Raw genomic sequence first — 23,120 nt, 5'->3', positions numbered from 1 at the left:
CGGACGTCCCAGCCTCTATCTCCATAGCGGAGGGCCGGGATCTCCGCAAGTAAATCCGCATGAATAATTGACATGCAGTTAGGTGTGGCTGAGGGATCTCCGCAGGAGATTCCGCAGCCGCACTTTCCGCTGCGTGGACACAGACACTCCCCATGTCCCATAGGGTAACATGGGGAGTGCCTGTACATGCTAGAACCTGCGGATTTATCTGGAAAATCCAGAAAAATCCGCAGAGATGTCCGCGGCAAACTCCGCAGCAAAAAGCTCCCGTGAGCACATGGCCTTAGATTTAAAATCATGTCTTGTGCTCCAAATTCTCCAGACTGTTGACACATCAAAGCCTTTTTTGGCAACACAAGAGGAACCTATGCGATATTAGGTAGTTGGTTCTAATGGTTTGACTGAACATATTTTTTTTACTTGCCATTATTCATATACCATATATTTCTTGTCCAAAAAAAAGAGTTTTAAATGTGCAAAAGAAAGAAACCTATATCATACACCTATAGTTTGAACAGTACAATAGTCACTGCTTTTCTAAAAAGTACAAGCAGTACTAATCAGGATACCAGCTTCTGTGATTGCTGGGGCGGATGGTGAGCTGACAACACTGATGGAGGTGCAGGGGTAAAATAACAAATACACATATTGGTATTTCTGCACCCTTGCCCTGGTATGTGTGATGGTACACCCTATAACTTGTGCTGTTGCCTTTACTGGAGTGAACTTCTCTCTTTCTGACGTGTTAGTAACCACAAGGCTAAGTTCCTCAAAGGGCCTTAAGTTCTAATGGATGATATTGTTGCATGCGTTAATCTGTTCTGATTTATGACCAGCCCAGACTAGCGCATGTACATAGCAGGCGGCTCCTGCACCCGTCCGGCAGGTGGAAGAGCACACAGACCTGCACTCGGAGCCAGTCACGTACAGCGCTCACCTGAACTTAACCTTGCAGTTTGGTATTTTTCCTATTTAGTAAGAACATATCTCTTTCACAAGCTATGGATTTTTTGTCTGTTGGCAGAAAGGCAGAATATAATTCTAATCATTATAATTATGCACCTGCAGATTTTCTTCCAGACATCTGGATGGGTTAAAAGATTTGAATGCCGCAGAAAAAAAAAAATCTTTCAAAAATGTATTAACTACAATTGACACTAAATGATTCATTTCGTAAGAAAATGCTAAAAGACCAAAACTCTACATAATAATTACAAAGCAGGTGCGGAAAATTCACGAGCACTTATTTCACCGCACAAAAAGCCTTGACGGGCTCACATCACATGAATGCACTTGGAAGGTTATTTTCCTGATACCTAAGTGCATTGTGCAGAAGTTTCTTAAGGATTTGGTTTAGGGCTTTCTTCCGCTTTTTAAATGCTTGTACGGCTACCTTCAGACACACTTTTACTGAATTTCCACAGTAAAATCCACAGCATATGTTTCATGTAGACATCTGCACAGTGTAGTCCTTACCTGAAACTGGCAGGCACATTTCATCCCATCCCCATCTTCTTTGCAGACTCCTCCATATTTACACATTGTTTCATCACATACTCGTCGGACGTCCGACTCCCTCATATTCAATTCTGTAATATAAAAAGTAACATGAGTTATAATTAATGGTAATTATATTATGACAATATTATTCAATATTTCTTGTCATCTATATGAGCATTCTATAACAATGAAGTCCTTAAAAAGTGCATTTGAACAGTCTGCGTTGGAAGGATTATTTGCCCAGAATACACAGATATTCCAAAAGTTCACACAACACAAAGCACTTGATAATAGCTGAAAAAGCACAAGCTTCATCCGTTATTCAGCAGTTACGTATCACGGGTCAATAATGTGATAGTTACAGTCCAGAGTTTCATTTGAGTTATGTGGTTTTCATCACTAGCAATCTTTCTCCTGCGCTGATTATTTGCTACATTGTGCCAGTGCAGTAAAAATCAATGGGTCCATGCTGCTAACCACACACAGGATTGCCAAGACTGCAAACCATTGCAGCAAATTCTACGGGAAATCGTATCATGCTATTTAATTAAACACATTTTATAGACCATATATGATGTTTAATGATGGTTATATACGCCATGAACAGGAGAGGACATAGGCGAATAGTGAGAAGCTTATGGGAAATCGGTGAGCCTTTGTTAGGTCCTTCATGTTTAGAATTAAAAGCCTGTTTTCTCTGCCCTCCCTGAGAAACTTTACTCCCTCTCCATGCTGTGGAAATCTGTGTAAAACCACTTCCCTTCTGCTATCTCTAACACTGACAGAAGGTAAGGGGGAGTAGAGAGAGCAAGCAGAACCAGCAGTTTTGATAATTTTTCCAGGTCCCATAGCTAGATAAAGCACTTACATACATACTACCGCAGCAAAATAGTAGGACAAAGACTGCTTAGAAAGTTGTACCCAAATAATATTAACCTGCAGGCTGCAGCTATAGAGTGAATCAGCAGATTGTGTTACAATGACATCTAGCACCCAAGTTACTACTGGGAGAAAATGAACTTTATTCCTCCCTGGAGCCACCAGCTTTTAGCCATAGAGGTGTGCCCGAATCTGCTACATCTGCAGGTAAAGGGGCTGTCCACTCAATGGACAGCCCCTTCTCATTCCCCATGTGCGCCCCCATAAAAATAAAAAAGCCTATACTCATCTCTGCTGCCAGCACGGTTGCAGCAAACCCAGAACTCGTGTTCCCGGTGGCTCACGCGACACTGTTATGACACACGAGCCCTGCGACCAATCACCACTGGCATGTTTCCCCACCTCTGGATGGACTTAATTCCTATTAATTGCTCCTGTGTCTCAAGGTGGGGAGACAGAAGCCAGTGGTGAATGGGTGCATGGCTCACGTGCCATAATGTGAGCCACCAGGAATGCAAGTTATGATATCGCTGCAACCACACCGGCAGTGGAGAGGAGTTTAAAGGGAACCTGTCACCACTTTTTTACCTTATAAGCTGCGGCCACCACCACCGGGCTCTTATATACAGCATTTTAACATGCTGTATATAAGAGCCCAGGCTGCTGTGACAACATTTTTATAATACTTACCCAACAGTTTATAATACTTACCTAACGGTCGCACGGTTGGCCATATGGTCGTCTCTGTTGTCCGGTGCCGCCTCTTTTGGCCATCTGTGTTCTCCTTCTCTAGCCACGGTGCATGACGGGTCCGACGTCATCCACACTCGCCGGCATTCACGTCCTGAGCAGGCTGACTTTGATCTGCCCTAAGCAAGGAAGATCAAAGTATTGTAGTGCGCTTACTCAGGACCTGAATGCCGGCGAGTGTGTATGATGTAGACGTGTCATGCATACAGGCTTCAGAAAGAGGATGAAGATGGTCGAAAGAGCAGGCGCCGGCACCGGACAGCGGAGACGCCCATATGGCCCACCGCACGACCGTTGGGTAAGTATTATAAAGTGTTTTTTATGTTCTCACAGCTGCCTGGGCTCTTATATACAGCATGTTAGAATGCTGTATATAAGAGCCCGGTGGTGGTGCACCACAGCTTATAGGCCCAAAAACTGGTGACAGGTTCCCTTTAAGCTTTTTTATTATTATGGGGGACAGGTGCACATAGGGAATTAGAAGGGGTTGCCCTAGTAGTGGACAGCCCCTCTAATAGTATTCGAGGATATGACTAGTTCCCTATGACATTGCATTTAGGAAGTGAATGAGCACTAAGAAAAAAAATCTTTGTGATATGGTATTCTACGATAAGTAAACTAATGGGAAACTTCCAACATAAATTGCTTAAATCAGCTCAGGTTAAAAGAAAAATAGGAAAATACGAGTTCAGCATTTCACATGAAAGAGGTCAAGTTTGAAGTATTTATCTCCTGTCAGCAGCGGTCTCAAGTCCTCAAATAAGCAAAAGGCTGGGATTACTATGCCTGTGCGAGACAAGGTGCTATTAAACAGGGGGGTAAGTGCTCCCATGACAGCTGCCCTGCCTCCATCTCATACCATGCACACGGAGAACATTCCTTATCTATCTCAGTTTAGCTTCTGTCTGCATAACTAAGCTGCCGTGATGTTACATTAGATGGATATATATATATATATATATGTGGTACATAGATATGGGATGGATACAGAAAAGCCTAAAATACTATACACGGCAGACAAGAAGCGCTAGAAGCACAATGAAGCTGGAGGACCCTCGGCGTCTCAGTTCACCAGCCTCCTAATGTGTTCTGGAACATGGTGTAAATGTGCGGTAAGATACATATCTCTACGAGAATTAGCGGCAATTACGACACAGCTGTGCCAATTGATTGCTTTGATGTGTTCCTAATTATTTCAAAATGGAAGGTAAATTACATGGGAAAAATTACACGTCACCGCCACTCTGTGTTTAGAATTAGCTCCTGCCATCAAACATCAGATACTATTACTTCCAACATGCGATATGTTAATCAAGGACGCTTTATAACATCGACACAATGCAGCTTCGGTATTCCGGGGTTAATAACGCACATCAGGGGTATTCTCAAGCTTGAAAGTTATCCTTTATCCCATGGGTAACTTTCATATCACTGGGGCTCTGACCACTGTGGCCCCCAACAATCTCAAGAAAGAAATTTTCCTAAAAGCTGCATTTCTTCATAGTCAAGGCCAGTGATGGAGCCCAAAGTCCCCGGACTGCACAGCTGTCACTATAAAGCGGCATCCATCCAATGTTACTGTGTATTCAGTGTATAGAAGGTAGCTGACAGCTCATGGTCACCAGAGAGATTGCTCTGCATTGTGTCTTGTCCTTCAGTATATAAAACCATTTATTATTCACAATCCACTAGGACATGGCTTGTATGTAGACGTTACCCTAATGAGCTTATGAGCTTTGTGTACAAAGCTATATTATAAAGTGTGTCCTCACAGCATTGTGTCACACTCCATTTTATCTGCAGCTTCTCAAGGCCTGGCCTACAAATTGAAGTTCTCCATACTGATTCTGGCAAATGTTACCTACTGAGCATGAGGAGAGGAGCCAGGACCCCCTCGCAAAATTCTGAATGCCCCTACCACGTGACATCCTGACGCTGACCACTGCAGCGCAGAGAGGACATGACATGTACCGTATCTTGACACCTTACTGTAAGGCCCAACCCAGGATTATATATCAGAGAATAGAATAACATGTTCCCTAATGGTAACAACTTCTCTGGTAGTACACATCGTGAAGAGGTCAGTACTAATACATTTTCTACACCAAGATACAGTAAATCACAAAAGAATGTACACACAACTCACATTTTTGTAAGTATCTTATTATGTCTTTTCATGGAACAACACTGCAGATATGACACTTTGATACAATGTAAAGTAGTCAATGTAAATTTGATGAGCCCGCTAAATAACTCAACACACAGCCATTAATGTCTAAACCACTGGCAGCAAAAGTGACCCCCTAAATGAAAATGGCCAAATTGTGTCCAAAGTGTGAATATTTTGTGTGGGCACACTAGAGCTTCACAGGAGCCACTAGGATCCTCTTTCACTCCTTCATGATGACAAAAAAAAGAGCTGGTGGATGTTAAGAGACCTTGCTCTCATCCAATTTCCGTTTTGAGGATGCCCCACAGATGCTCAATAGGGTTTAGGTCTGGAGACATGCTTAGGCAGTCCATCACCTTTAACCTCAGTTTCTTTAACAAGGCAGTGGTCGTCTTGGACGTGTGTTTGGGGTCAGCATCATGTTGGAAAACTGCTTTGTGACTGTTTCCAAAGAAAGGGATCATGGTCTGCTTCAGTATGTCACAGTAGATGTTGACATTCATGGTTCCCTCAATGAACTGTAGCTTCCCACAACTGGCAGCCATGCAGCCCCAAACCACGACATTGACACCACCATGGCTGGCTGTATGCAAGACACACTTGTCTTTGTTTTCCTTACCTGGTTGCCACCAAACATACTTGACATCATCTGAACCAAATAAGTTTATCTTTTGCTCATCAGAGGACAGGCCATGGCTCCAGTAATCCATGTCCTTAATCTGCTTGACTTTAGCAAACTGTTGCAGGCTTTCTTGTGCATCATCTTTAGAAAAGGCTTCCTTCTGGGATGACAGACATGCAGACCAATTTGATGTAGCGTGCGGTGTAAAGTCTGAGCACTGACAAGCTGACCCACCACCCCTTTAACCTCTGCAGTACTCATATATGTTTTTTGTCGACCATGCCGAGGCCTGTTGTGAGTGGAGCCTGTCATGTTAAACCGCTGTATGGTCTTGGCCACCATGCTGCAGCTCAGTGTTGGCAATCTTCTTATAACCTAGGCCATCTTTATGTAGAGCAATAATTCTTTTTTTCAGATCCTCAGAGAATTCTTTGCCATGAGATGCCATGTTGAACTTCAAGTGACCAGTATGAGAGAGTGTGTATGAGCGATAACAGCAAATCTAACACACCTGCTCCCCATTCACTTCTGAGATCTTGTAACGCTAATGAGTCACATGCCATTGGGAAGGGAAAATGGCTAATTGGGCACAATTCGGCCATTTTTACAAAGAGGTGTACTCTCTTTTGTTGCCAGTGGTTTAGTCAATAATGGTTGTGCAGTCACTCAGAAGGCACATCAAATTTACACGGTTATACAAGCTGTACACTGACTACTTTACATTGTTTTAAAGTGTCATAGCTCTAGTGTTGTCTCATGAAAACATCTAAAAAAATATTTACAAATATGTGAGAGGTGTACTCACTTTTATGCCACATTCAGATGGGCCAATCAAAGGCACTGAATAACTGACGGGCAAGCTACATGTAAGATGACTAGAAGTAGTATACTGGCCTGCGTATACAGGACAACAAGAACATAATGTGCATACATAGGTAATTTGCTGCCAATAACATGAAATTCTGTTTACTCAGGATGATGTGCTGCCAATAACGTACAGAAGTCATTGCACCAATGAATTAGTGTTTTGAATTCTTTTTTTAAGACGCGCCAATAATGAAGAACAAGTATTCTACAAATAAGGATTTATTGTCTGAAACATGTAGCTGAGCCTTGAAGAAGGGTTTACTGTCTGAAACATGCAGCTGAGCCTTGAAGAAGGGTTTACTGTCTGAAACATGCAGCTGAGCCTTGAAGAAGGGTTTACTGTCTGAAACATGTAGCTGAGCCTTGAAGAAGGGTTTACTGTCTGAAACATGCAGCTGAGCCTTGAAGAAGGGTTTACTGTCTGAAACATGCAGCTGAGCCTTGAAGAAGGGTTTACTGTCTGAAACATGTAGCTGAGCCTTGAAGAAGGGTTTACTGTCTGAAACATGTAGCTGAGCCTTGAAGAAGGGTTTACTGTTTGAAACATGCAGCTGAGCCTTGAGGAAGGGTTTACTGTCTGAAGCATGTAGCTGAGCCTTGAAGAAGGGTTTATTGTCTGAAACATGTAGACTCCACGTTGATTATTTGGATTATAACTTTCATAATCTGTAAATAAAGCCATCAATTTTACCTACTCATTCATGGAGCTGTTCTTTTTCCCTTTGTATTACTACAAATGTTTGTTTGATGATTATTGGCTCATATGAAAAAAACGAAACATTAGAACTTGTAGGCAATAGATAACAGTAAGCTACAGTTATAGTGTTTCTATGCACATGTGCATTATATACACCTCTCTGAAGCATCAACATTAGGTACTCAAACAACTCTGCCACTCACAAATACACACACTTCTGCATGCTCAGTTGTTGCACACGCTGTTCTGCTGCCTAACCAGTACATACACACAATTACACAGCTCTGCTGCCTAACCAGTACATACACACAATTACACAGCTCTGCTGCCTAACCAGTACATACACACAATTACACAGCTCTGCTGCCTAACCAGTACATATGACTCGCCCACCCCAGGGCTATGGGACACCCGGTGCCGGGCAGAACTGGTCCGGTGATAGTCAGTGGTGGCTGGGCCCGGCTCCGTGGCCCTGGTGGGTGTCAGTAAAATATGTGGCTTGAAGTAATAAAGTTTGTGTTCGTGACGCCACCTGTGGTCTGCGGCTATTAAGCCGCCGCTGCTGTGTAAGGCCTCCGGGGTGATGATGTGGCAGCAATGTTGGTACTGCTCCCCACAGGTGGAGCAATGCCCGGGGCGCTGTTGGTGCTTGTGAGAGTTTATGGGGATGTGCGGCTAACACGGTGCAGGGCCGACAGGCAATGAAAGAATCAGGCATAAACAACAGTCTCTTTACCTTTTCCTCTTTTACTTCGAACACAGTCCAGTCCTGGGAGACAGTTACAGGTGGTGATGGGGATCCGGTCGGCCTGGAAGTACTTGGGGTGATCTTTCTGGCCAGCTGAGTATGAGGCCTACTCCTGTGCTTTTCTTTGTTATCATAGGACCCTGCTTCTCTGAATCCAGCAATGGCCCTCTTTGCTGCTGGGACTGATGGTACGTCCCTTTCCCTCTGTAGCAGGCTGCGCAGGCCCTCTCTCTAGTGCTTCTCTGCTGGAGTCCACACCGGGCCTCGATGCTGCAGCTGTACCTTTGGGATGTTTGGGCCAGGGGCTTGCAGCTCTCCTGCCCTTCGGATTCGGCTACCAGGGAATATGTTTAAGCCCTGGTGGCCACAGACTCCGATGTCCGAGTCTCTCTGCTGCCTCTCAGCTACTCCTGCTTCTCTGGACCAAGCTACTCTAGCTCCAGGCCCCAGATTCACAGGACAGCTCACTCTGCGTCTGTTCACTTCTACTGCTCCCTACAGACTAACTACTACTTCCTCCCTTCAGCCAGACTTAAGGAATGCTCCCTGAAGTTCCAGGTTCAGAGCTCCCCCTGCTGGCCGGAGGGAGAACTGTGTTGGGTGTTAACTTACTGGCCAATAGATCTCCCAATTACCTCCAGGCTCAGGATTAACCCTTTGGGAGGGCAATGCTGTTGTGGCGACCAGGTCCTGGGGCGCCACACTCCCCCTTAGTTAAATTCAGTACTCCCGGACTGTAGAAACAAACATAACATGTTAGAACATTTCATCCCATTATGGGAGGCGCATTACTTGAACGTTACAGACTTAAACATTACTATAAGAGTCCAGTGCGGCTCCCTGCCGGGTGTCCATTACACTGCTCCATGGGGGACCCGCCGCGATCAAACCCCCAACATAGGCTCTGGGCGTGCGTCAGAGCATTGATGACCCCACTCTATGCACGCCGGACGGGTTTTCCTTCAGGGGTGTTGAACACACTAATGCTAACTATGAACAATTTAGGTGTTGGCCACCCATAGTCCAGTGGCCCAATTGTCCATTTTTGCAATCAAAGAAAAAGAAAAACATTTTGTACACAACATTACAGACATTTTGCATAACTATTTACATTCTAATAAGTACTCCCTCCCTTTCCCCTATACAGTTGACTCTCTATACCTTGGAGGGGGTTGTCCCCGAGTGCTGCGTTGGGACCTGCGTAGCTCTGGTGTTTGCCCCTGACTACTTGGTGTGTCTTCTACCTCAGCACTACAGGTGGGCCTAACCCCGATAGGTAAGCGTGATGGTTGCCTATGTGGTCTAAGAGTCGCCAAGGGTATGACAGGTTCACCACTGACAGGGGGTTGATCCTCCTGTTCCACTGCTGGCGTGTCATCTCGTGTTGGAGCGGACGGTTCTTTAGGTGGATCCGGAACCTTTTCTGTTTCTGGCTCAACCAACTGCGGAAACGTCAAAACTGGTACCACTATGGCATTGTTTATTCGGGTCCAAGTTTTGGGGAATTTTCCAAGGATGGTTTGAATCATCTCCCCTTCTTTCTCTTGACTTTGGGGACTTCCTTGTACTTCTTCCATTTCTTTTTGGATTCTGCACCGTTCAGGGCACGCTTTCAGGCGGTCTCGAGAAATTGCTTGATAGGTCTTGCCTTCATCCTTGCTTATGAGGCATACCTTACTATTGTCAAAGTTGGAGGGGATAATGGTGTAGGGCTCGTTTTCCCACTGATCATCCAATTTATGCGTCCTCCGCTTCTTCTTGAGGACTTGTTCTCCAGGTGCTAAGGGAGTTGCTGGGGCTGTTTGATTGTAATGCTGCTCTTGTCTCGTTCTTGCTTGAGACAGACTCCTCTCTACGCACTCCTGGACCTTACGGTACCGCTGCTGCCGTTCTGTATCCCAATCCTCTATTTCTTGAACCGCCTCAGGCGACACAGTCCCCATCTCAAAGTCTACAGGCAACTTGCCAGGTCTGGCTCGCATCAGGTAAGCGGGGCTGCAGTTGGTCGAATTTACTGGGATATGGTTGTACAGGTCTACCAGATCTGGCAACTTCTCTGGCCATTGGTTTCTTTCTTCCAGCGGTAGGGTCTTCAGCATATCAATAACCACATGGTTCATTTTCTCGCACAGTCCATTGGTTTGGGGGTGGTACGGTGTGGTTCGGATTTTCTTACAGCCGTACATGTTACAGAACTCTTGGAACACTTCGGCCTCGAATGCAGGACCTTGATCAGTCAGTACCCTTTCCGGATAACCGTGAGGTCGACAAAAGGATGCCTGGAACGCTCTAGCTGCTGTTCTGGCTGTCTGGTCCTTCACAGGCACTACTACCAGGAAACGAGAGTAATGGTCCACAATGGTGAGGGCGTACACATAGCCTGACCGGCTTGGTGTTAACTTCACGTGGTCCAGGGCCACCAACTCCAGGGGCTGCTTCGTGACAATTGGCTGTAGGGGAGACCTTTGGCTGGCATCATCCTTCCGCCTCAGGTTACACGGGCCACAGTCTCGGCACCACTTCTCGATCATCTCTCTCATGTGCACCCAATAGAACCGATCACGGAGTAGGGCCTCCAACTTCTTCCACCCGAAGTGTCCTGCGTTATCATGATACGCTGCTAGGACCATTGGAGCATCCCTCTGCGGAACCACTATCTGCCAGACAAGTTCATTTGTTCGCCAGTTGACATATCTCTTGCAGAGCTTGCCTTGGTAGGTGAACAGTCGTCCCCTCTCCTTCCACAGCTGCTGGGCTTCCTCTGGAGCGTCTGGGCCAAGATGGGTCTCAGCTTGCGCTAGCTTCTCTTTGACCAATCGCACGGCCGGGTCACCGTTCTGTGTCTCTTCCCAATTATGGTGGAGTAATGGGTTGACCGAGACCTCGTGCTGGCTTGAGCGCTTCACTCCCACAGCATGCTCACACTGGGAAACACCTTGGTGATGGAAAGCCGGTAACTCTATCTCTTCGAGTTCATCCAGGTCTTCTCCAGACTCGGGTAAGTGAGGCATTCTGGACAGCGCATCAGCATTGTTATTCTTCTTGCCAGCCCGATACTTGATGGTAAAGTCAAAGTTAGACAGCCGGGCCATCCATCGCTGTTCCATTGCACCTAACTTGGCTGTTGCCAGGTGTGTCAACGGATTGTTGTCCGTGAAGATGGTGAACTTGGCCGATGCCAGATAGTGCTTGAAGCGTTCAGTCACTGCCCAAACAATAGCGAGGAACTCCAGCTTGAAGGAACTGTAGTTTTCTGGATTCCTTTCTGTGGGCCGAAGCTTCCTACTGGCGTACGCTATCACCCTCTCTCTGCCTCCCTGTACCTGGGACAGAACTGCTCCCAGTCCCACGTTGCTGGCGTCTGTATACAGTACAAACGGTTGGCTGTAGTCAGGGTAGGCCAGAATTTCTTCTCCCGTGAGAGCCCCTTTCAGCCGGACAAAGGATGTTTCTAGTTGGCTGCTCCATTCAAATGGAGGGCTCTGCTTCTTAGCCTGCTTTGGCTGGCCCACCAGGAGATCTTGAAGGGGCGCTGCTATCTTGGTGAAACCATCAATGAACCTTCGGTAGTAGCCCACCAGTCCAAGGAACTGCCGCACCTCCTTCACTGTGGTGGGTCTTGGCCAGTCCTTGATTACAGTGACTTTCTCCGGATCAGGTGCCACACCTTCTGCGCTGACCACATGACCCAGGTACTGTACCTTTGGCTTCAAGAGGTGACATTTGGACGGCTTGATCTTCAGGCCATATTTCGACAAGGACTCAAACACTTCTGCTAAGTGCTTCAGGTGGTCCTCATAAGTCTTGGAGTAGACTATGACGTCATCCAGGTACAACAGCACGGTTTCAAAGTTGTGGTGGCCCAAGCAGCACTCCATCAACCTTTGGAATGTCCCTGGGGCGTTGCAGAGCCCGAATGGCATACAATTGAACTCACAGAGGCCCATTGGTGTCGTGAATGCAGTCTTCTCCTTGTCCGCCTCTGCCACGGGAACCTGCCAATACCCACTGGTGAGATCCAAGGTGGAGAAATAGTTAGCTGACTTTAAGGCTGTTAGTGACTCCTCTATTCTGGGCAGTGGATAAGCATCTTTATGTGTAATGCGGTTAATTTGCCTGTAATCTACACACATTCTCATTGTACCATCTTTTTTCTTTACGAGCACTAGTGGAGCTGCCCAGGGGCTACAACTATCTCTGATAACCCCAGCCTCCTTCATTTCTCGTAACATTTCCTTGGCACACTGATACTGTGCGGGGGGTACAGGGCGGTATCTCTCTTTAATGGGATGATGGTCACCCGTGGGGATTTGATGTTTAACCCCTTTCACCTGCCCAAAATCTAGGGGGTGTTTGCTGAAGACCCGCTCGTACTCCTGTACCACCCGGTAAACCCCATGCTTTTGGTGCGAGGGGGTGGAGTCTGTGCCTACATGTAATTTTTGGCACCAGTCTTCCAGCTGCCCCTTGGAGCCATTGTCTTCCGCCTGGTCGGACGGGATCAAGGGTTCCACTGTTTTAATGGTATTGTTGCTGACAGTGTACAGTTTTGCTACAGTGGCGTACCGGGGCAATTTGGCCTCCTCCTCCCCACAATTCAAGACACGGACGGGCACTCTCCCCTTGCGAACGTCTGCTACCCCTCTGGCTATCAGGACTCCAGGCCTACTGTCTGAATACACCGGTTCTACCAAGGCATGGTAATCCTGACCCTTGAGGCCTATTGCTGCCCGACACCATATCAACATTTCACTTCTTGGGGGTATTGCAATGGGGAGGGGGTCACTTACCCTCACACTGCCAATTTCTCCTCCGGCCAGCTCTACCTGCTGCCTCCTCATCAGGGCTCTGATCTCCCTCTGTAGGGCACGCTGCTGCCCGGAGCTGGCAGTTTCAGACGCCTGTTGCAACAAAATTATCACTTCGGCAATACAATTTTCTATCACATTTGTACCAATGGTTAGCAGTGGATCAGATTCTTTGCGATCAATATCTACAATTATCATCCCCTGACATGGCAATTCCACCCGCCCCACTTTAATGGTTACTTCTTTGTACCCAATTTGAGGTAAGGGCTGACCATTACTGGCCACAATTGTTAAATCATCATCTGGGCCATGGTCAATGTCTGAATCAGCCCAATATCTTTTGTACAGTTTGTGGGGGATGGTTGTTACCTGGGACCCCGTATCCAGGAGGGCATTCAAAGGGATCCCATCCAGCACAATGGGAAGGACCGGTCGTCCTCCCACATACTTGCTGCGGCTGGGGTTTGAGCCGGGCTTCCTTACACCTGGGGGTTGGCTCCTGGCCCCAGGCTCAGCCCATTTAAAGGACAGCGTCGTGCAATGTGGCCCGCCTGGCTGCAGCGGCGGCAGATCGGTTGTCCTGTTGAATCATACCGGTCTGTGTCTCTGCCTCGGGTCGGCGGAATCCTTCTCTGTCGCATCCATGGGACGTCATCTGGGCTGGAGGCCAACTCGATTTTTGCAGGCGAGGGGGTCATTTGTAGAGACTGCACGGTCTTGGCAAGGGCAGCCACAGTCTTGGTCAGCTCCTGGACCTGCTGTCTGAGCTCTGCAGTGGGATCCTTATCCAGGGACTGCGCCTCAGCCCCTGCAGTGGCTCGTGTTGCAGGCACCACCCCGGGGTACGTGATAGCAAGAGGCCGGAGGGGTACTGGGTCATTCGGTGTAGATTCTCTCAGTACCCTGATGGCCTGGTCCTTAAACTTTGCAAAGTCCAGAGCAGGGTTCTGGAGGACCAGGATACGCAGCTGGGTCCTGTGGGCATCTGACAGGAGCCCCTCTATGAACTGCTCAGTTAAGAGTTTGTCTTCTTCACGTACACTCTCTGGGTCCACCTGTTTAACTGCTTTCAGGGCCTCTTGCAGGTTTAAGGCATAGTCCCTTATGCTGTCTGTGGCCCGCTGCTTGCACCCAAAGAATCTCATCTTTATCTCTGCTGCGGTGCGGGTGTCAAAAGTACTCTTTAGCTTGGCCAGTATCTGGGTTGCTGTCCCTTTATCTGTATCAGGCCAGGACTTCACTTCACGCTGGGCTGCGCCGGCTAGCTGTCCCATTACTATGCCCACCTTCTGGCTCTCAGTCAGCGGATACACCCGGAATAAGCTGTGCAGGCTTTCTCTGAAGTCACTCAAGGTATGGGACTCCCCGGAGTACTGCGGCAGCCATTCTGCTCCCGGTATGTACGGCATGGTGATCGGCATTACCGGCGCTACAGTGGGGGCTGGGGCGACGGCGACTGGGACTGCTTCGGCCGGTGCTGCGGCGCCTTGGACAATGGCAGCCACCTGCTCTCCCTCTGAGTCGGACATCTTCCTCCCCCTTAGTGAACCTTACCAGGCTCCGTTCACTTTTCAAATTTTCTTCTGGGTCGCGCGGGGTTAACAGCGCTCTGCTCTGATGGCGCGCTCCCTTCGCGCTCTTTGTCAGGCACGCCCCCTTTCTTCCTGCGCTCGGCGCGGCTAATGGCGGCGGCAATTTACAACCAGTACACAGTCTTTTAAGCACAATTCCTGCAGGCGCACAGTACCCGGTGGGACCGGGCACGAAATCCTGTTCGTGACGCCAAAAGTTGACTCGCCCACCCCAGGGCTATGGGACACCCGGTGCCGGGCAGAACTGGTCCGGTGATAGTCAGTGGTGGCTGGGCCCGGCTCCGTGGCCCTGGTGGGTGTCAGTAAAATATGTGGCTTGAAGTAATAAAGTTTGTGTTCGTGACGCCACCTGTGGTCTGCGGCTATTAAGCCGCCGCTGCTGTGTAAGGCCTCCGAGGTGATGATGTGGCAGCAATGTTGGTACTGCTCCCCACAGGTGGAGCAATGCCCGGGGCGCTGTTGGTGCTTGTGAGAGTTTATGGGGATGTGCGGCTAACACGGTGCAGGGCCGACAGGCAATGAAAGAATCAGGCATAAACAACAGTCTCTTTACCTTTTCCTCTTTTACTTCGAACACAGTCCAGTCCTGGGAGACAGTTACAGGTGGTGATGGGGATCCGGTCGGCCTGGAAGTACTTGGGGTGATCTTTCTGGCCAGCTGAGTATGAGGCCTACTCCTGTGCTTTTCTTTGTTATCATAGGACCCTGCTTCTCTGAATCCAGCAATGGCCCTCTTTGCTGCTGGGACTGATGGTACGTCCCTTTCCCTCTGTAGCAGGCTGCGCAGGCCCTCTCTCTAGTGCTTCTCTGCTGGAGTCCACACCGGGCCTCGATGCTGCAGCTGTACCTTTGGGATGTTTGGGCCAGGGGCTTGCAGCTCTCCTGCCCTTCGGATTCGGCTACCAGGGAATATGTTTAAGCCCTGGTGGCCACAGACTCCGATGTCCGAGTCTCTCTGCTGCCTCTCAGCTACTCCTGCTTCTCTGGACCAAGCTACTCTAGCTCCAGGCCCCAGATTCACAGGACAGCTCACTCTGCGTCTGTTCACTTCTACTGCTCCCTACAGACTAACTACTACTTCCTCCCTTCAGCCAGACTTAAGGAATGCTCCCTGAAGTTCCAGGTTCAGAGCTCCCCCTGCTGGCCGGAGGGAGAACTGTGTTGGGTGTTAACTTACTGGCCAATAGATCTCCCAATTACCTCCAGGCTCAGCATTAACCCTTTGGGAGGGCAATGCTGTTGTGGCGACCAGGTCCTGGGGCGCCACACATACACACAATTACACAGCTCTGCTGCCTAACCAGTACATACACTCAATTACACAGCTCTGCTGCCTAACCAATACATACACACAATTACACAGCTCTGCTGCCTAACCAGTACATACACACAATTACACAGCTCTGCTGCCTAACCAGTACATACACACAATTACACAGCTCTGCTGCCTAACCAGTACATACACTCAATTACACAGCTCTGCTGCCTAACCAGTACATACACACAATTACACAGCTCTGCTGCCTAACCAATACATACACACAATTACACAGCTCTGCTGCCTAACCAGTACATACATACAATTACACAGCTCTGCTGCCTAACCAGTACATACATACAATTACACAGCTCTGCTGCCTATCCAGTACATACATACAATTACACAGCTCTGCTGCCTAACCAGTACATACATACAATTACACAGCTCTGCTGCCTATCCAGTACATACATACAATTACACAGCTCTGCTGCCTATCCAGTACAATGGGGAGATAAGGTATGCACACCAGTGACTATGTAAGGGGAATACATGGAATAGCAGAAACTGCTGTGTGAATACTGACATGAAAAATTATTTGTTAGTAGTTTTTCGTTTGTGAACACATCCATGTGTTCATATACCACAAGAGGAACCCCAGTCAATATACTTAAAGTAACAAATGACAAGAGCGGCAATATGGGGATACCTCACAGGATGATTGCGCACATGTATCTGCACATACATACATTTAATCCCTCATAGAGAAAATAAATGGATCCCACGTGGAAATCAATGAACTAATCCCACATAGAAATCAATGTGTGCATCACAATGACAAAAGTAGCAATATAATGGGATACCTCACATGATAATTGTGAACCCGTGTCTGCATGTATACACATTAAGTCCCGCATAGAGATCAGTGCATTGATCCCACATGGAAGTCAATGAATAAATCCCACATGGAAGTCAACGTCTGCATCACACAACATGAGGATCAAAAAGATACTGGTGTATATATGTGCCCATAGACATGTAAGCAGACGAGGCTGCAGAAAAAGACCATACACAGGCTACACCGTCCCACATGGAGGTAAGTGTGTGTACCGTATAACATAGGCATACCTCCCAACCGTCCCGGATACAGCGGGACAGTCCCTCTTCTGAGCCTTTGATCCCGGCTCCCGCCCGTGAGGCTGTTTGTCCCGGCTCCACCCACCCACTGTAGCCCCGCCTCGCTGTTTCTCCCTTCTACTATTCATTACAGAGCCGAGCGCGCACCTACTCCTGTGACTGCTGCTGAGGTATGAATCACCCCCTGCAGCAGAGCGACCCCCCTGCAGCAGAGCGACCCCCCCCTGCAGCAGAGCCCCCCCCCCCTGCACCAGAGCCGACCCCCCCAGTCCCGGAGCCTGCGTTTGTCTGCAGCTGTTCTCTCTGATTCCCCGTGTGCGGCTTCTCACTGCTGCAGACACGCGGGGAGTCAGGAAGCTGAGGAGACCGTGCAATCAGCACTTCTCTCTCCTGCAGATAGCAGTGGCAATAACCTATGCAGAGTGACATCTGCAGGCTTCTATTAGCTTACCGATCAGTGGTCTCCTGCCTGTGGAGCAGAGCTGCTGGGTCCTAGCTGTCCAACAGCTTCAGCTCTGCTTTATCCTGGCTCCTCTACCAGTTAAAGGGAAACTGTCAGCAGAAATTTCACAATAAAAATAAAAGATTCCCCTCTGCAGCTCCTGGGCTGCATTCTGGAAAGGTTCCTGTTGTTATTGTGCCCCCTTTGAGACCTACAAAAATACTTTATGAAGTCTTACCTTTTTGTATGCAAATGTGTTTTTATGGTCACGGGGGCGGGCTGTCTGGCGTCCGTTATTCCCCCTCCTGCCGCTTTACGCAGTCCCCCATTGCTCATTTACATACACAAGGACGCCTTCCTCATGTAACTGTCCTCCCGAAGTTTTGCGCATGTGAACGCTTTTTCAGGTGATTGCGCAGGCACGAGATTATGGGCGGCGCTGTGATTGTCATCAGCAGCGTTAACCAAGTACCCGCCCATAATCTCGTGCCCGCACTTTTCCCTCTGACTCCACCGTTATGCGCAAGTGCTGGCCATATGAACCATGTTACCTATTACTGCTTGCACGAGATTATGGGCGGGTACTTGGATGACTTTGCTGATGACAATCACAGCGCCGCCCATAATCTCGCGCCCACGGTAATAGGTAACGTGGTTCATATGGCCAGTGCTTGCGCATAACAATGGAGGCAGAGTGAGAAGCGCGGGCACGAGATTATGGGCAGGTACTTGGATGACGCTGCTGATGACAATCACAGCGCCGCCCATAATCTCGCGCCCATGGTAATAGGTAACGTGGTTCATATGGCCAGTGCTTGCGCATAACGGTGGAGGCAGAGTGAGAAGCGCGGGCACGAGATTATGGGCGGGTACTTGGATGACGCTGCTGATGACAATCACAGCGCCGCCCATAATCTCGCGCCTGCGCAATCACCTCAAAAGCGTTCACACTTTGCACAGTGCTTACTCCCGCGAGAGTGGCACTGGGCATGCACAAAACTTCAGGGGGACAGTTACATGAGGAAGGCATCCTCATGTATGGAAATGAGCAATGGGGGACGGCGTACAGCGGCAGGAGGGGGAATAACGGACGCCAGGCAGCCCGCCCCCGTGACCATAAAAACAGATTTGCATACAAAAAGGTAAGACTTCATAAAGTATTATTTTAAGTCTCAAAGGGGGCACAATAGCAACAGGAACCTTTCCAGAATGCAGCCCAGGAGCTGCAGAGGGGAATCTTTTATTTTTTTTGCTAAATTTCTGGTGACAGTTTCCCTTTAAAGGGAACCTATTAGGTGCAATCTGCACACAGAGCCAGGAGCAGTTCTGGGTGTATATTGCTAATCCCTCCCTAACTGTCCCTGTATACACTAGCATAGATAAAGGCATCTATAGAAAAAGTATTTTTAAAGAGCTTATATCTTATGCTAATTAGCGCGGGGACTAGTCCCAAGGGCGTTACTTCACTTGGCTAGTCGGCTCACATAGCGTGTTAGTACTCACACAGGGGCGTAATAACATGCTAACATGCTATGCGAGCCGACTAGCCAAGTGAAGTAACGCCCTTCGGACTAGTCCCCGCGCTCATTAGCATAAGATATAAGATCTTTAAAAATATTTGTTCTTGATCTCTTTATCTATGCTAGTGTATACAGGGACGGTTAGGCAGGGATTAGCAATATGTACCCAGAACTGCTCCTGGCTCTGAGTGCATATTGCACCTGACAGGTTCACTTTAAAGGGAACCTGTCACCAGATTTGGGGCCTATAAGCTGCGGCCACCACCAGCAGGATCTTATGTACACATTCTAACATGCTGCATACCTCCCAACCGTCCCGGATACAGCGGGACTTTCACGCTTTACGTTGTTTGTCCCGTTGCCACGGGCGGGACGGCCGGCTCCCGGGCTCCGCCCACCCACTCTCTCTCCGCCTCCCTGCTTTTCCCTCCTACCATCCTAGTAGACGTGGCATAGAGAGGAGCGCTGCCTGTGCTGCTGCTGGTACAGTAAACTAATCTCCCCAGCGCTGATTTCCCTCCCTCCCCCCTCACCCCCGGCCGGAGCCTGTCTGTGCGGTCGGCCGGCCGCCTGTCTGTGCGGTCGGCCCGCCACCTGTCTGTGCGGGCGCCCCCCTGACGCCTGTCTGTGCGGGCGCCCCCCGCCGCCTGTCTGTGCGGGCGGCCCGCCGCCTCATTCTGCGGGCGGCCGGCCGCCTCTCTCTGCGGGCGGCTGGCCGCCTCTCTGTGCGGGCGGCCCGCCGCCTGTCTGTGAAGGCGGCCGGCCGCCTGTCTGTGAAGGCGACCGGCCGCCTCACTGTGGCTGCCTGCGTGTCCGTGCTGGAGGCCCGCCGGCTGCCTGCGTGTCCGTGCTGGAGGCCCGCCGGCTGCCTGCGTGTCCGTGCTGGAGGCCCGCCGGCTGCCTGCGTGTCCGTGCTGGAGGCCCGCCGGCTGCCTGCGTGTCCGTGCTGGAGGCCCTCCGGCTGCCTGCGTGTTTGTGCTGAATGGGTGTGGATGGGGAGTGGATATGGGCGTGACTGTGAAATGGGTGTGGTTAGGGGGCGTGGCCTAAAAATTTGCCGCGGCAAATACAGCGGGACTTTCACGCTTTACGTTGTTTGTCCCGTTGCCACGGGCGGGACGGCCGGCTCCCGGGCTCCGCCCACCCACTCTCTCTCCGCCTCCCTGCTTTTCCCTCCTACCATCCTAGTAGACGTGGCATAGAGAGGAGCGCTGCCTGTGCTGCTGCTGGTACAGTAAACTAATCTCCCCAGCGCTGATTTCCCTCCCTCCCCCCTCACCCCCGGCCGGAGCCTGTCTGTGCGGTCGGCCGGCCGCCTGTCTGTGCGGTCGGCCCGCCACCTGTCTGTGCGGGCGCCCCCCTGACGCCTGTCTGTGCGGGCGCCCCCCGCCGCCTGTCTGTGCGGGCGGCCCGCCGCCTCATTCTGCGGGCGGCCGGCCGCCTCTCTCTGCGGGCGGCTGGCCGCCTCTCTGTGCGGGCGGCCCGCCGCCTGTCTGTGAAGGCGGCCGGCCGCCTGTCTGTGAAGGCGACCGGCCGCCTCACTGTGGCTGCCTGCGTGTCCGTGCTGGAGGCCCGCCGGCTGCCTGCGTGTCCGTGCTGGAGGCCCGCCGGCTGCCTGCGTGTCCGTGCTGGAGGCCCGCCGGCTGCCTGCGTGTCCGTGCTGGAGGCCCGCCGGCTGCCTGCGTGTCCGTGCTGGAGGCCCTCCGGCTGCCTGCGTGTTTGTGCTGAATGGGTGTGGATGGGGAGTGGATATGGGCGTGACTGTGAAATGGGTGTGGTTAGGGGGCGTGGCCTAAAAATTTGCCGCGGCAAATACAGCGGGACTTTCACGCTTTACGTTGTTTGTCCCGTTGCCACGGGCGGGACGGCCGGCTCCCGGGCTCCGCCCACCCACTCTCTCTCCGCCTCCCTGCTTTTCCCTCCTACCATCCTAGTAGACGTGGCATAGAGAGGAGCGCTGCCTGTGCTGCTGCTGGTACAGTAAACTAATCTCCCCAGCGCTGATTTCCCTCCCTCCCCCCTCACCCCCGGCCGGAGCCTGTCTGTGCGGTCGGCCGGCCGCCTGTCTGTGCGGTCGGCCCGCCACCTGTCTGTGCGGGCGCCCCCCTGACGCCTGTCTGTGCGGGCGCCCCCCGCCGCCTGTCTGTGCGGGCGGCCCGCCGCCTCATTCTGCGGGCGGCCGGCCGCCTCTCTCTGCGGGCGGCTGGCCGCCTCTCTGTGCGGGCGGCCCGCCGCCTGTCTGTGAAGGCGGCCGGCCGCCTGTCTGTGAAGGCGACCGGCCGCCTCACTGTGGCTGCCTGCGTGTCCGTGCTGGAGGCCCGCCGGCTGCCTGCGTGTCCGTGCTGGAGGCCCGCCGGCTGCCTGCGTGTCCGTGCTGGAGGCCCGCCGGCTGCCTGCGTGTCCGTGCTGGAGGCCCGCCGGCTGCCTGCGTGTCCGTGCTGGAGGCCCTCCGGCTGCCTGCGTGTTTGTGCTGAATGGGTGTGGATGGGGAGTGGATATGGGCGTGACTGTGAAATGGGTGTGGTTAGGGGGCGTGGCCTAAAAATTTGCCGCGGCAAATACAGCGGGACTTTCACGCTTTACGTTGTTTGTCCCGTTGCCACGGGCGGGACGGCCGGCTCCCGGGCTCCGCCCACCCACTCTCTCTCCGCCTCCCTGCTTTTCCCTCCTACCATCCTAGTAGACGTGGCATAGAGAGGAGCGCTGCCTGTGCTGCTGCTGGTACAGTAAACTAATCTCCCCAGCGCTGATTTCCCTCCCTCCCCCCTCACCCCCGGCCGGAGCCTGTCTGTGCGGTCGGCCGGCCGCCTGTCTGTGCGGTCGGCCCGCCACCTGTCTGTGCGGGCGCCCCCCTGACGCCTGTCTGTGCGGGCGCCCCCCGCCGCCTGTCTGTGCGGGCGGCCCGCCGCCTCATTCTGCGGGCGGCCGGCCGCCTCTCTCTGCGGGCGGCTGGCCGCCTCTCTGTGCGGGCGGCCCGCCGCCTGTCTGTGAAGGCGGCCGGCCGCCTGTCTGTGAAGGCGACCGGCCGCCTCACTGTGGCTGCCTGCGTGTCCGTGCTGGAGGCCCGCCGGCTGCCTGCGTGTCCGTGCTGGAGGCCCGCCGGCTGCCTGCGTGTCCGTGCTGGAGGCCCGCCGGCTGCCTGCGTGTCCGTGCTGGAGGCCCGCCGGCTGCCTGCGTGTCCGTGCTGGAGGCCCTCCGGCTGCCTGCGTGTTTGTGCTGAATGGGTGTGGATGGGGAGTGGATATGGGCGTGACTGTGAAATGGGTGTGGTTAGGGGGCGTGGCCTAAAAATTTGCCGCGGCAAATACAGCGGGACTTTCACGCTTTACGTTGTTTGTCCCGTTGCCACGGGCGGGACGGCCGGCTCCCGGGCTCCGCCCACCCACTCTCTCTCCGCCTCCCTGCTTTTCCCTCCTACCATCCTAGTAGACGTGGCATAGAGAGGAGCGCTGCCTGTGCTGCTGCTGGTACAGTAAACTAATCTCCCCAGCGCTGATTTCCCTCCCTCCCCCCTCACCCCCGGCCGGAGCCTGTCTGTGCGGTCGGCCGGCCGCCTGTCTGTGCGGTCGGCCCGCCACCTGTCTGTGCGGGCGCCCCCCTGACGCCTGTCTGTGCGGGCGCCCCCCGCCGCCTGTCTGTGCGGGCGGCCCGCCGCCTCATTCTGCGGGCGGCCGGCCGCCTCTCTCTGCGGGCGGCTGGCCGCCTCTCTGTGCGGGCGGCCCGCCGCCTGTCTGTGAAGGCGGCCGGCCGCCTGTCTGTGAAGGCGACCGGCCGCCTCACTGTGGCTGCCTGCGTGTCCGTGCTGGAGGCCCGCCGGCTGCCTGCGTGTCCGTGCTGGAGGCCCGCCGGCTGCCTGCGTGTCCGTGCTGGAGGCCCGCCGGCTGCCTGCGTGTCCGTGCTGGAGGCCCGCCGGCTGCCTGCGTGTCCGTGCTGGAGGCCCTCCGGCTGCCTGCGTGTTTGTGCTGAATGGGTGTGGATGGGGAGTGGATATGGGCGTGACTGTGAAATGGGTGTGGTTAGGGGGCGTGGCCTAAAAATTTGCCGCGGCAAATACAGCGGGACTTTCACGCTTTACGTTGTTTGTCCCGTTGCCACGGGCGGGACGGCCGGCTCCCGGGCTCCGCCCACCC

The 23,120-nt window shown here is 51.8% G+C and overlaps 1 protein-coding gene across 2 annotated transcripts in view; it reads right to left on the bottom strand.

The window, feature by feature from the left end:
* The window catches only part of TMEFF1 (transmembrane protein with EGF like and two follistatin like domains 1), a 314,378-nt gene that overhangs the window by 168,085 nt on the left and 123,173 nt on the right, over window positions 1-23,120 (bottom strand). For both annotated transcript variants that reach the window (XM_075314890.1, XM_075314889.1), the window contains exon 2: window positions 1,477-1,589. In XM_075314890.1, coding sequence (XP_075171005.1) covers window positions 1,477-1,589 — 113 coding nt within the window. The remainder of the gene's footprint in view (window positions 1-1,476; window positions 1,590-23,120) is intronic.

This window comes from Anomaloglossus baeobatrachus, chromosome 6 (assembly GCF_048569485.1).
Source record: "Anomaloglossus baeobatrachus isolate aAnoBae1 chromosome 6, aAnoBae1.hap1, whole genome shotgun sequence".
In the NCBI taxonomy this organism is placed as follows: Eukaryota; Metazoa; Chordata; class Amphibia; order Anura; family Aromobatidae; genus Anomaloglossus; species Anomaloglossus baeobatrachus.
This window is presented reverse-complemented; position numbering and strand designations above follow the sequence as displayed.